The sequence below is a fragment of the Astyanax mexicanus genome, chromosome 3, assembly GCF_023375975.1.
Source record: "Astyanax mexicanus isolate ESR-SI-001 chromosome 3, AstMex3_surface, whole genome shotgun sequence".
Taxonomy (NCBI): Eukaryota; Metazoa; Chordata; class Actinopteri; order Characiformes; family Acestrorhamphidae; genus Astyanax; species Astyanax mexicanus.
Window position 1 is genome coordinate 34,015,906 of NC_064410.1, and position 12,958 is coordinate 34,028,863.

Below are 12,958 nucleotides of genomic sequence, written 5' to 3' on the forward strand. Positions count from 1 at the left end.
GACATTTGTGGATCCCCTCCTTTTGTCACGTCAAACATCAGATGATTATCTGTATCAATTTGAGCACCCACCAAAACTTCTGGTTGTGGCTGGTCCTCAATGAATTGTAACATCATTCTTACCATTCCTTTACAATCCCTTTGGATTTAAGCTCAGGGCATTATGATTATATCATCACAGATGAAATATAGTTTCCCACATATTTACATTGCAATACAGGCAAAAACAGTGCTAAAATCTTCTTGTTTGAATTTCTCAAGTTATCTGCCCCATGCATACATCCCATACAATGGTGCTGCACAAACAGCCACCCACAGCTATAATTTGGTACCAATATAAAGGTTATGGCAAAGCTCAAATTAAATTAATTTAATATAAATAAAATGAACTTCTCCCAGTATACCAGATGACCCACACTCAGTGTATGAGTGTGAACCTTTACTTCAACAACTTTTCTCAACTACTTTTTCAGCAGAGCACAATCATGTACACATCATGAAACTCTAAAAAAGTGATGATAAATGTATGTATGTGTGTGGCTGGGTATTTACCACATATATAGCCCATAACACACAGACATAAATCCACACATCAGTAACAACTGACACACAGATGTGAGTGGGTGGAACAACAAAACAAATCAGAACAGTTTAATTGAAAAAGACATGAAAATGTCTCCATTGAGCTACAGTCCAGCTGACAGTGATGAAGTGCTGTCGGTTTTGGGGGAGATTTGTGGCAGATTTATGGCTTGAAGGACAATAAGTAAAACAAAATACACAGAAAACAGCCTCTTTTTTTCTCTTGATCTTTGTCCATGATTAATATCTTGACTATACATTTTATATATTTTTTTATGTTTTACATTTCAACATATCTTTTGACAGGTCATTTGAATTATGTATGCAGTCTTTTGTCTTACACTGAAATGAGCTCATATAGGAATGTCTTTTAAAAGGGATTAAAGGAGCTTTTTTGAATAAACAAATTTGGGGCAATACATAATACATAATATTTCCATTAAAAATAATTCTTAATCCATTAGCTGTTTAGCCTCATCCATTGTCATAACAGAGCTTTCTTTAAGTGCATTTAAAAATCAGATTTGCATTTACTGCATTTACATACAGTTGGATAATCAGACAATAGGAAAGGTGTCAAATGTTTTAGGCAAACATCAGATTTCTTGTTTGTAACGAACCTATAATCTCGCAGATGTAAACTTCAAACTTCCTTTTGCAACCTTTGTGAACATGAACTCTTCCCTATTATTTCTAATACTACACAGCCCTGTCCTCTTAAAACTACATTATCACACTACAAACTATATTAAAAGAGCATCTGTCACAGCTAAATACATTTGTGTGCAGAGTAAGAAAATCAAAAAAGGAGAAAAATCCTGAAATAAATCAGAGTAATCATATACATGGCATAAGAAATCAGATTACTGAGCTAAAATCCAGCACACTTTTTCTGATTTATTAATCAGACGTCCAGACCTTACTCCGAACTAAAAGTAAATACTGTTTACATATCCACTTGATTACATAATTAGATTACTGCAAAATCAAATTATCATTGTAAATGCACTGACTTTTGTGGGGTGTTTTGAGTTTTTAGAGGAAATTTATGTATATCAGTATATAGTAGAGGTACAGTAACAATACCACCCTATATTGGTACCTGCCTGTGTGCAATCTAATCTGAGTACAGAATGATAATAGATAAGAGAACAATGCTTTCACTGTATTCTTAATTTAGTCCTCCTCCCTCTTCCTCTTTACCTCCATCCTCCCTCTCTTTTAAAGACACTTAATCCCGGCCACTGCCCACCCCTAGCCTCATACCTGTGTGCCAGAAGAGACACTGTTGTGCAGATACATCAGCAGATACATAAGAATCGCAGTAAGGAGGCATCAGGTACATTGTTAAAAAGAAGAAAAGCTCTGGTGGAAGCAGCAACACCAAAAGTTCTGGAAGATCCCAGTAGAAGATCCCAAATTACACAAGATGGACAAAAGTATTGGGACACCCACTCATTCATTGTTTCTACTAAAATTAAGGAAATTAAGGAGTTAGGTCAAAACCTACAATCAAAAGATGCCCTAATGATTGTAAATACAGAGGTTTTAATACTCAGAAGACTTGAGAAACCATCTCAATGGAGAAAACACATTTTTTTCATTGGTAAGCTATACATTTTATGCAGTCATTGACTCCAAATGATTTGTATGTATTTAAAAAAAACACATTTATAATTATCTTAGTTTGTCTAATTACTGTATAACTAATGATGCATAGTAAGCAAGTATATCTACATCACTACTTTACTTAAGCTTTAAAATGCTGTATCTGTATCTACTGGAGTATTATTTTTTCCACTCCTACTTTCACTTTCAACTCACTACATGTTTTCCATTAGTTTAATACTTTTACATTACAATACATTTTTAATTTGCCGCATCATAACTTTATAAAAAAATTATAAAAAATATTAAAAATCAATCAGAAACCAACATTATCACTGAAGCCAGAGTGGTTGATGTTCTGCACTGTCACTGGGTTTAATGAAGCTCCTCATTTCTGAGTGAATCAAGAGAACAAGCTGATCTTATTAGAAGACCATGCTGCTCCCATTCTGCCTTTCAATCTGCTGCCTGCCTGCAATATGATACTGACCAATTTCTGTAATAATTATATAAAACAATACTTGTAGTGTACTTGAATAGTCAAAATTTCAGTACTAAAAATGTTAAATAACTGCTTAAGTGTGAAGCTTAAAGAACATTTCAAATTTTACTCATATCTGGGTCTCTATTACTTTATACATGTTTGTGTATAACCCTGTCAAACACAACATTTACAATATTTATTTAAATCTTTTGAATCAAAGCTATAATCTACACTTTGATCACGTCCTGATTCATGCTTCATTTTACGTTACTGTAAAAACTTACATGTACTGCAGAGTCATTCCCATTTTAAATCGGGCATCTAAATAAAAAAATCAGTTAAAAAAACAGATTAAATTAAGTTCAGATATAACTGTCGTTAAGCACCTGCAATCTGGCGTAGGCCTTTTCTCCAGTGCGCACATCCACTGTCTCCACCTTTGAAGGGAGCTTGACGAATGAGGGCAAGCCCTGAGCAGAGTCAGCCAATCTGCAGTTGACGTAGAGCTCCATGTTGATGTGGCTTCGCCTGAGTCCTGTCACACGGAGTATCACAGTCTGAGTCCGGCCTTCAGAGAGAGACGGGTTCTGCAGGTTTACAGAATGGATTTTTCCATCAGAGCGCAGATACCGCACCAACACTGAATAAAAGAGAGAGTGTTATCTGTTAAAAAAATCAGTTAAATGCTCATTAAACTATGTATACATCGTGTAAATGTGTATTGTTATTTTTGTGCCCATTCCCAAAGTATAACGGTCTTTCTAAATCCACAACACCACACTGTTATGCAATTCCAATGTCTTACAGCAGGGGTTGGCAATTAAGTTAATTAAGGCCAGATACTTACCAAGCCATTAAGTGGTGGGCCACAAAAAAAAAATCTGTTTTGTTAAATGAAGTGTAGTAAGATGGAGTGCTACAGACTAGTAGCTCTCCAGCCCAGAGGGTTGTTGAACCCAATTGCAGAACAGTTGATCTCAAAGCAGGTAAACTCAAACAGAAAGGAAACAATAAATAAATAAATAAATCAAACGCGGGTCTTCAGGTTTGCGGTCCAATACGCTACCGCTGCCCCAGCTAGTGAATTGGGATACGGCTGGGGAAAAAACGCCCTTATAAGGAGATAAATAAGGAGCCCATAAAGGGATAGAAAACAAGAAAGGGGGAAACTAAAGTCACGCTGAGCGCAACAAAGAGACAGGGGAGGATTGTAAACAAAAGCTCCCCAGACAAGCATTTTATTTATTTATTTTTTCATTATCGTTCATTATAGTTAAAAATATGCAAAAATGTATACTCACGCTTATTGATCTTCCCGATAAGAGCGACCTCTAGGAATTTTTTATTGTCTTCTTTATGGTACAAGCCAAACAGCACACCACCCAGCTTTGGAGGTAGTCTGAATGTGGAGGTTATAAACAGGTCCTGTGCACTTCCTAATCCACTGGACAAGTTCTCTACAGCCTCCGCCATCTGATCAGCATTCTTCAGCTCCAGCAGGTCAATAACTGTGCAGAAAAGAAAGCATTATATTCAGATAATACTGTATTATACCAGTGTTAATTACATAATTTAGCAAGTCAGGTTAAATTAGTTTTAACTATTCATTTGAAATCACTTGGAAATGTCCAGCTCTGCTCTTTATCCACTCTCGCCTGGATGTTCCTGAAGGTCATGTGAACATGGGGTCACCTGGTTTATGAATCTCTCCTCACTGCTTGTCTTTCTGCCTGCTTTGTTAATGATGTGTGTGAATAGCAGAATACCCCAGAGTGAGAGAGAGTTCACACAGAGCACTCGCCCACATTCTTCAAGAACCCTTTAACACTGTTTATTTTACTCAATTTTTATGCCATGTTCAATTGTATGCCGTCCTGTTAAACTAGAGTTTAATATTGTATTAATATTATTAAAAGACTTTAAACTAAAATGCACAGTAATCACTATACATTATTTAGCACCAGGATGTTCAGGATCTAATAATAATTATTTACTTACTACTATAAATCATTCAGAATCTACTATTAGTTCTATTAGTAGTTTTTAGTGTCTACTATGAATTATTCAGACGATACTATAAAATATTCCATATTCCTTATTACTATTTCTTATGTATTCAATATCATTTGTTTATTATTTGCTATGATATGTATTTTATCATCACTAAACCTTTACACACAGACACTATCATCACTTTCAGTGATGTCATTAGTTACTCACTTACCTCTTACACGCATCTCTAAACCTTTACACATAGACATTTTATCATTACTTAACCTTTACACACATCACTAAACATTTACACAGACACCTTATTATCACTAAACCTTTACACACAGCCACTTTATCATCTGTAAACCTTTACACATATCACTAAACCTTTACACATAGACACTATTATCCCTAAACATTTACACACATCACTAAATCTTTACACATATCATTAAACCTTTACACACACCTTTAAACCTTTGCACATAGATACTTTATCATCACTAAACATTTACAAACATTACTAAACCTTTACACATAGACCCTTTATCATCACTAAACCTTTACACGCATCACTAAACCTTTACACATAGACCCTTTATCATCACTAAACCTTTACTCACAGTCTTTATTAACTGTAAACCTTTACACATGCCACTAAAACTTCATGCATAAACGCTATCATTAATAAACCTTTACAAACACAGGCCTTATCAACTGTAAATCTTTACACACGGCACTAAAATTCACGCAAAAACACTATCATCACTAAACCTTTACAGACTGAACTTTATCAACTGTAAACCTTTACACACATCACTGAACCTTTATGCATATACTACATTTTATCATCTCTAAACCTATACACACGTCACTAAACCTTTACACACAGGCTTTATCATCTTTAAACCTTTACACACATCACTTAACCTTTATGCATGAACACTATCATCACAAACCTTTACACACACAGGCTTTCTATCGACTTTAAACCTTTACACACACACACATCACTAAACCTTTGCGCATAAGCACTTTATCATCACTAAACCTTTACACACAGAGGCTTTTTCAACCATACACCTTTACATACATCACTAAAACTTCACCCATGAACACTTTATTATCACTTTATACCTAGCCACTTTATCATCTATTAATTTTTACACACATCACTAAACCTTTACACACAATTTATTTATCATCACTAAACCTTTACAAACAGTGGTTTTATCATCACTAAACATTTACACATATACAATTTATCATTACTATACTTATACACACAACAGATAGGTATGCACAAAATATCATTTCAGCATTGTTACTACAATGTGTTCATGCACTATAGTTCCACCGCATCATGTGCAGTGTCACTTTAGGTTAATCAAACTCTTCATGTCATGCTGCATATCACTTGAGGAAAGACTATGAAAAAGTTGTGACTTTTTTCATTTTACTCCAAACCTTGAAACAGAGAGCACATTATTAATATAATGGGTTTTTCCAGTGTGACGCAGCTCAATATAAAACCTGTACAACCAGATGTTTTATCATCACTTTAACTCTCCTTTACTCACAGCTGCTGAGTGTACCCAAAGCTTTTTCACAGGCTGCATATCATATTTTCAGGTACTGGCACATCACAAGGTCCGGATTAAGATCGCTGAACCTAGACTGCCCAGGTTTCAGAATTAGATCTAATAGGCATGAACGTTAGTTAATCTTCAGCACTGTTAGATCACCATGTTGACCCCTAAAACGAGATAATAAGTGCTGATCTAACTTTATCTTTATCTCTCTCTCTTACAGCTTTCCTCCTCTCACATTCAATTACCTGCCTTTATTCTTTTTTCTTGATCCTCACCCCTGTTTATTTTTTCATCTCCTCCTGTGTCTGTTCTCCTTTATTTTCCCTTTCCCTCTGTCTTTCCTTTGTATCTTTCCTCTCTTTCTCTCTATGTACTGTATATGTTAGAGGAGGGTCTTTGTCTATTGTTCTTTTACAGTTGACTAAAGCTAAATTACTCCCACCCTCTATTTAAAGTGTTACTGTTGGGCTTAAGATGCTTCTCCTCCTCCGAGCATCTCAGTCTGACTTTATTCTTATTCACACGGACAGTAAAGCTACATTCCAAGCTACAAACTCACCGAAAGAAGAGATGCATTAAACTTACAGTATTTTGCGTATTTCATCATAAATAAACCAGTAGAAATAGTTGATAATTACTCTGAACAAAGTCAATACTTTAGCTTTATACTTTAGGGTAGTCACCTAAAGTTGGATACCCTAAATTATTTTTTTAAATACTATAACTATAATCTTTCAATTATTGAGATATGACTGAGGTGACATACTCCACTAATGAGGAAATGCATTACTTTCACTTTTCACTTTAGTGTTTATGGTAATGCATTAATATATCAGAAACAGACATAATTAGTTCTCCACACTTTAAAAACTGTCTGTTTCTGTTACTGTAAGATTAATATAAGTACATGAGCTCTGTTTCAATTGTCTGCCCTGTGTTTTGCCTCATTCAAAAATCAGTCTAGAATGAAATACTGCTGATAACCATAATGTGAAAGGGAGGATTAGTTATTGTAGGCTAAAAAAAGATTGATATACATAAATGCATAGGGTTTTGTGACAACTCTAGGGACAGTTTGCATGTTACACACTAAAAACAGAGGTAGAATAAATAAGTACTTTCTTGTACTCAAAGGTACACGTTTCTTAATCATATCCTCAAAGGCATAATATTGGTCTTTATATTTAGTCTTTCTTAACAGCAGGAAGAACAGAGTTGTACCATTTAACCAGCCAAAAAGGTACATTTGGTATTCTGTATCACTGTACTATTTTGGATCATCAAGTTCTTAACACATTAAGTTGATAATAATGTTTATAATCTTTATAATCTGTACTGGTATAAAAAAGACTTTAACTGAAAGGTAAAATAACTTTGTGCAATTTTAAGTGCAAATCTGTACTTATTTTTCTTAGTGTGTAAAATTATTTAATTTTAAAAATGTTTTCTATAATGTTGGCCTCTTCTATGATTTAGCTAATTTTTCAGTTTAACTGATTTTGTTGTGTTGTTTTTGCTCCTGGACTGCTTTACTGTAACTCACACCTCTCACTGTGGCGCTTTAGCATTTTATTTTACACTTAAAGCACAATATAAGAAGACTGTAACACACTTCAGTTTCTGTGCTCACATATGTTGAATGTTGAATAAACTGAGAGGCTTTTCTACCTGGCTTTAAGATGTTTCTCAGTGTTTAGGTACTTCTTATTATTCTATTCAAGCTGTGTTTTGGATCTTTTCACCAGAGTAACAGTATTTTTTTTTACTAGAGGAGGGGTTTAGGACACTACAGATCTCTAAGGACAGTGCTCTGAGTTGATCCTTTAACATCAGCTTTAACAAGTGAAGCGAAAGCACACACTAATACAGACAATGAATGAGAGACAGTAACCAGTTAAGCATTAACCAGCACACACACACACACACTATGCTTAGTAAAGAGTGAAGCTGTTTTTGTGAAAACTGCCCCAAATCATCCTATCACAAGTTGGTTGGTTACAGTTTACAATAAAGGTCACAAATACTTTCAACAGGAATAAACATTGTCAAATATTGATGTAATGTCTCACTAATTATAAGCTGACACTAGTTATGACATTATTAAACATTATTAAACTATGATGCATTAGTTCGAAAAAAAAATCGAAATGATTATTAATGTCAATTAATATTTAAAAAAGTTTAATAAGACAAAAATATTAATTAAATCTATATCCTATGTAAGTCATTTTTACAACATCCTGAACTCTCTTACAAAATTCAACAGAAACACTACACTACAGAACATGAATGAGAGTGAAATCAGGAATTATGTGACAATGAATTAAAATCATCCTCTCTTTCCAAATATGTTGAAATTATTTAATAAAATATAAAAAAATAAATTGGGTCTAAAATGCACCATTTGACTGCACTTTAGTACAAATATATATATATAATATTTCTTTCCAGATCAGTTATAAGACTTTTATTTAAGAAATCATCCAATTTCAAGACATTTTCATTGTTTAATTAATTGTATCTAGTGCACTGATCTACTTTATAGGCAGATATTTTTTGCCTTTGTCATTAAACAATTTCGGATTTTATCCTATCTTTTTATCTATACATTTTATTATTAGTACTATTTATTTTATTATTTTCAATTTATTAGCAAATGAAATAGCAAGATATCTCCCAATACATTAAAACTTAATACTATCAATTGAACAAAACAAAAATGCTGATGGAACTGAACAAATCCATGCAGAACTGGAAAATCACCAACCAAACCTGGGCTCTTCTCCTGTGTTCTTTTAACCAACATCTCAGTAGCTTGACCACTGAATTATGTTTACTTGTGTTTATTCCAATGTCATACAGATTTATAGAAACACAAACTACCTCAACACTGACACACAGTTTTCCAGTCTTCATAACTTCCTAAGACTTCTGAACTGCACTGTATATTTAAAACCACTGCTGGTAAAGATGTGGGAGATGAAGAGTGTGATGTCAGCACACCTCCACTGTGTAAACCTACCTCTCATGCTCTGAGGTTGGGTAAGATGTCCACACACTGCGGTGGTCAGCAGTAGCAGCAGAGTGGTCAGCATGTCCAAACAGTCCATTCTGCACACACAGGAACCTCTGCTGTGAGGAGCAGCAGCAACTCTTCACTGCACACTCACACAAACTCACTGACACCAGGGCAGCTAAAAAAAAAAGCGGGGAGGGGCCTGAGAGCAAGCAGGGATAGGAGGCGGGGCTAAGTGATGGGGAGTGTAGAGCTAGATGAAAGTCCCACCTCTGTTCTTGTATTAGATGGACCAGGGGTTCTCAACTGGTCTCAGCCCGGGACCCACATTTTCTCATGGTCATTAAGTCGCGACCCACTTTTGTATAATGCAAACTAACAAATTTATTTTTGAAAAGTGAACTTCAAAAATATGTAAACATACATATGCATTCAAAGTGAATTTAAAAGTAATAAAAACGTGCGGTACCATGCAAACTGTATGTATACAAGTAACTACAATAAAATTAAACATCAAAACTGCATAAAATAAATAAGGCCACAAAATTAGATATATCACTTCTCTGCATTCATCATCCTTTAGTAAAAAAATAGAAGGACCATGCCAACTGCATGTGTAAAAGTTACTGCAAAAAAATAAATATTAAAACTGCATAAAATAAATAAGGCGACAAAATTAGATATATCACTTCACTGCATTCAGCATTCTTTAGTAAAAAAAATAGAAGGACCATGCCAACTGCATGTGTAAAAGTTACTGCAAAAAAATAAATATCAAAACTGCATAAAATAAATAAATCTACAAAACCAGATGTTTTCACCCAACCTGTCTTTTGTGAAAATCAGTGAGACAATTGGGCATGTACTTTACTTTTGATCAGAGTTTCAAAGTCTGGGGTGACAGTAGACAGAGTTACTCTCAGATCATGCTCAGTGTTCAACCTGTTTCTCTGCTTTGATTTTAGCTGGACCAAGGTGGAAAAGCCACTTTCACAAAGGTAGGTTGTGCTGAATGGTAGGATCGTTTTGATTGCAAGAGAGGCGAGAGATGAATACTCAGCCATCACATCGCTGCACCAGAATTGGGAAAGACTTACGTCGCCGAATCTCTTTTTCAGTGTCTGGTCACATGACAGCTCCACCAGCTGATGCTCTTCGTTGCTTGGTAACATGACGCTTTCCATCTTGACGCTGAAAGGGTCGCGTATCCAGGCATTACTATTATCTCCGTGCCTCTCAGGGAAGTAGTCGTCAAACCGAGCTTGAAGTTTACTGAGATGCTCCTTGATCGTTTTTTTCAGGTAATTTTTGGCCGTGGTGTCCAGCTGCTGTACTTCCTGGCGAACGTTTGGAAACATGTCCAGTCTGTCTTTGGATAAATGATTTACCCACAGTGTGATCTTTTTCTTGAACGCAACAACTTTGTCTGACTGTTCAAAAATGTTGTGTCCTTTTCCCTGCATAGACACGTTTAACGCGTTGAGGTGCTCAAAAATATCAGCAAGATATGCAACAAGTGCGAGCCAGGTGTTATTGTCAAACAGTTCAGCATATACGGAGTTGTTCTCTGAGAGGAAGGTGGCGATTTCTGTTTTTAGTTCGTAAAAGCGTGACAAGACCTTACCCCTCGACAGCCAGCGCACTTCGGAGTGATACAACACCTGCATGTGCTCAGAGCCCAAATCTTTGCATAGATTTGAAAAGCAGCGGCTGCTCTTAGCACTCCGTTTTATGTGGTTCACCACTTTGATGACATCTTGCAAAGCTTCATTAAGATCAGGAACCATATTCTTAGCCGCCAGTGCCTCTCGGTGCAAAAAGCAGTGGTTCCAAGTCGCATTAGGTGCCCTCGTCAGAATTTGTTTCACCACACCTGAGAGTTTCCCGGTCATGGAGGCAGCGCCGTCAGTTGTGACTCCAACGCAGTATTCCCAGCTTAAACCCACTGAGCTCAAGTACAAGTCCACGGAGTTGAAAATGTCCTCTGCTTTGGTAGTGGTGGGGAGTTCTCTGCTGCAGAGAAATTGCTCCTGCAAATCACCATCCCACACATGTCTCACATAAACCAGTAAAATAGCATGGTTAGCTATGTCCGTGGATTCATCCATCTGTAATGCGAAGTATGGGCTTGTCTGGACGCGAGCTGTAGTCTGCTGTTTTATGTTATCAGACATGTCTTTAATACGCCGCGCTATAGTATCGTTGGACAGGGGTATTGTTTTAAGTTTGTCTGCCGCTGCACCATCCAGCACCTCTCTTACCATGTCCATTGCAGCAGGTAAAATCAGCTCTTCGGCTATTGTGTGGGGTTTCTTTGCCTTCGCAATACGGAAAGCTACGTGGTAAGACGCCCGGAGCGCTTGCTCTTGTTTGGAGCACGATGCTGTCAGACACTTCTTTGATGCCTTTAGCTCATGAAGTCGTCTTTGAAAAAACTCCACCGGCTTGTCCTTATATGCGGGATGTTTCGTTTGTAGATGTCTCATTAGTTTGGAGGGTTTCATGCTCGCATGTGCCAGCACTTCATTGCAAATGACACACTGGGGTTTCTGACCCTGTTTGTCCTCAATGAACGAAAACCCACATTTCAGATACTCCGGGCTGTATTTGCGTTTCGCCATCTTCTCACCGAACGTCATCACAAACTAACGCGTGTCTCTCTGTCTCATTTCAAGATTTTCAAGATAAAAGACCGTTAAAAAATCAGACGAGCATAATCTTTTTTTTTTTTTGCAAAGCTGTCCGCGACCCACCCAGAACGTGTCCGCGACCCACTTTTGGGTCGCGACCCACCAGTTGAGAAACGCTGAGATGGACTAAGAATTCAGCACCAAGGAAACACCAAGTGATGAAGTGATTCAAGTCTTATTTTGTCTCATTCCTCATTCTCATTCAAACACGTCTAAAGTCGTACAACAGTATGGGGTTGTTCTTTTTTATTTTTTATTTTTCCTGATAATTGTCCCACCCATTCAGCTGCTAGCCAGCTGTATACCCATGGCGTCACATCAATGTCAAAAGTCGGGGGCGCAAAAATACCAGGTGAAAAATATTAACATGCGTGTTTTAACATTTTGCGTGTGTAAAAAATCAAAAAAGGAAATCTTGTGCGCTGTAAACAAAATATCGCCCCCGAGCTTCATTTTTCTTCCTCTCGGGTCTTTTTTTCCTCTCAAATTCACAGTTGTTTTCGTGTGCTATGTGAATTGCCTGCGGCTGTTCTTTTAGCTCGAAAGAAGATTTTGCGCACAAGTGTTAAAAGTGGTGGTTTTGACAGTTTAAGGGCGGGGTCAGGTTAATCCCCCTCAGCGAATGCTATTGGCTGATATCTCATGGGTTTGTGAAAGACCGCCTACAACCAACAGCCAGAGGAGGGCGAGAAAGAAGGACAGCAGGAGAGTTAGCTAGCTATGTTAGAATCCAAACAACCGGCTCTCCTGCTATGTGTGCCCCAGTTTAGCGCCTGAAGCGGCAGGATCTCCGGCACTGTTTGCATTGTTCAGCACAATGAAAACGAGCCTACGGAGAGCATGTCGCTCCAGGACAACTGTAAATTCGAGAGGGAAAAAAAAACACCCCTTAAGAGTGAAAGCTCAAGAGCGATATTTTGTTCAGCGCGAACGCAAGGAGTAACTTTACACACACATTTTTGTTTTACCTGGTGTTTTTGACATTTTTAGTGTGG

The 12,958-nt window shown here is 36.8% G+C and overlaps 2 protein-coding genes across 2 annotated transcripts in view; both read right to left on the reverse strand.

Annotated features, from left to right (window-relative positions):
* The window catches only part of thbs3b (thrombospondin 3b), a 33,528-nt gene extending 24,092 nt beyond the window's left edge, over window positions 1–9,436 (reverse strand). Inside the window, exons 1-3 of the mRNA XM_022683059.2 lie at window positions 9,280–9,436; window positions 3,975–4,181; window positions 3,060–3,313 (exon numbers count right to left, since the gene is read on the reverse strand). Coding sequence (XP_022538780.2) covers window positions 3,060–3,313; window positions 3,975–4,181; window positions 9,280–9,367 — 549 coding nt within the window. The 5' untranslated portion in view covers window positions 9,368–9,436. The remainder of the gene's footprint in view (window positions 1–3,059; window positions 3,314–3,974; window positions 4,182–9,279) is intronic.
* Window positions 9,437–10,115: 679 nt separating this feature from the next.
* On the reverse strand, window positions 10,116–12,063 carry LOC125799379 (protein FAM200B-like). The gene has a single exon (XM_049475923.1). It carries the CDS (start codon window positions 11,910–11,912, stop codon window positions 10,116–10,118), a length of 1,797 nt encoding a protein of 598 aa, XP_049331880.1. The 5' UTR covers window positions 11,913–12,063.
* Window positions 12,064–12,958: the final 895 nt, after the last annotated feature.

What these genes read in the sequence shown, in the direction of transcription:
- LOC125799379 (XM_049475923.1), bottom strand. Translation starts at nt 11,912, where the DNA reads ATGACGTTCGGTGAGAAGATGGCGAAACGCAAATACAGCCCGGAGTAT.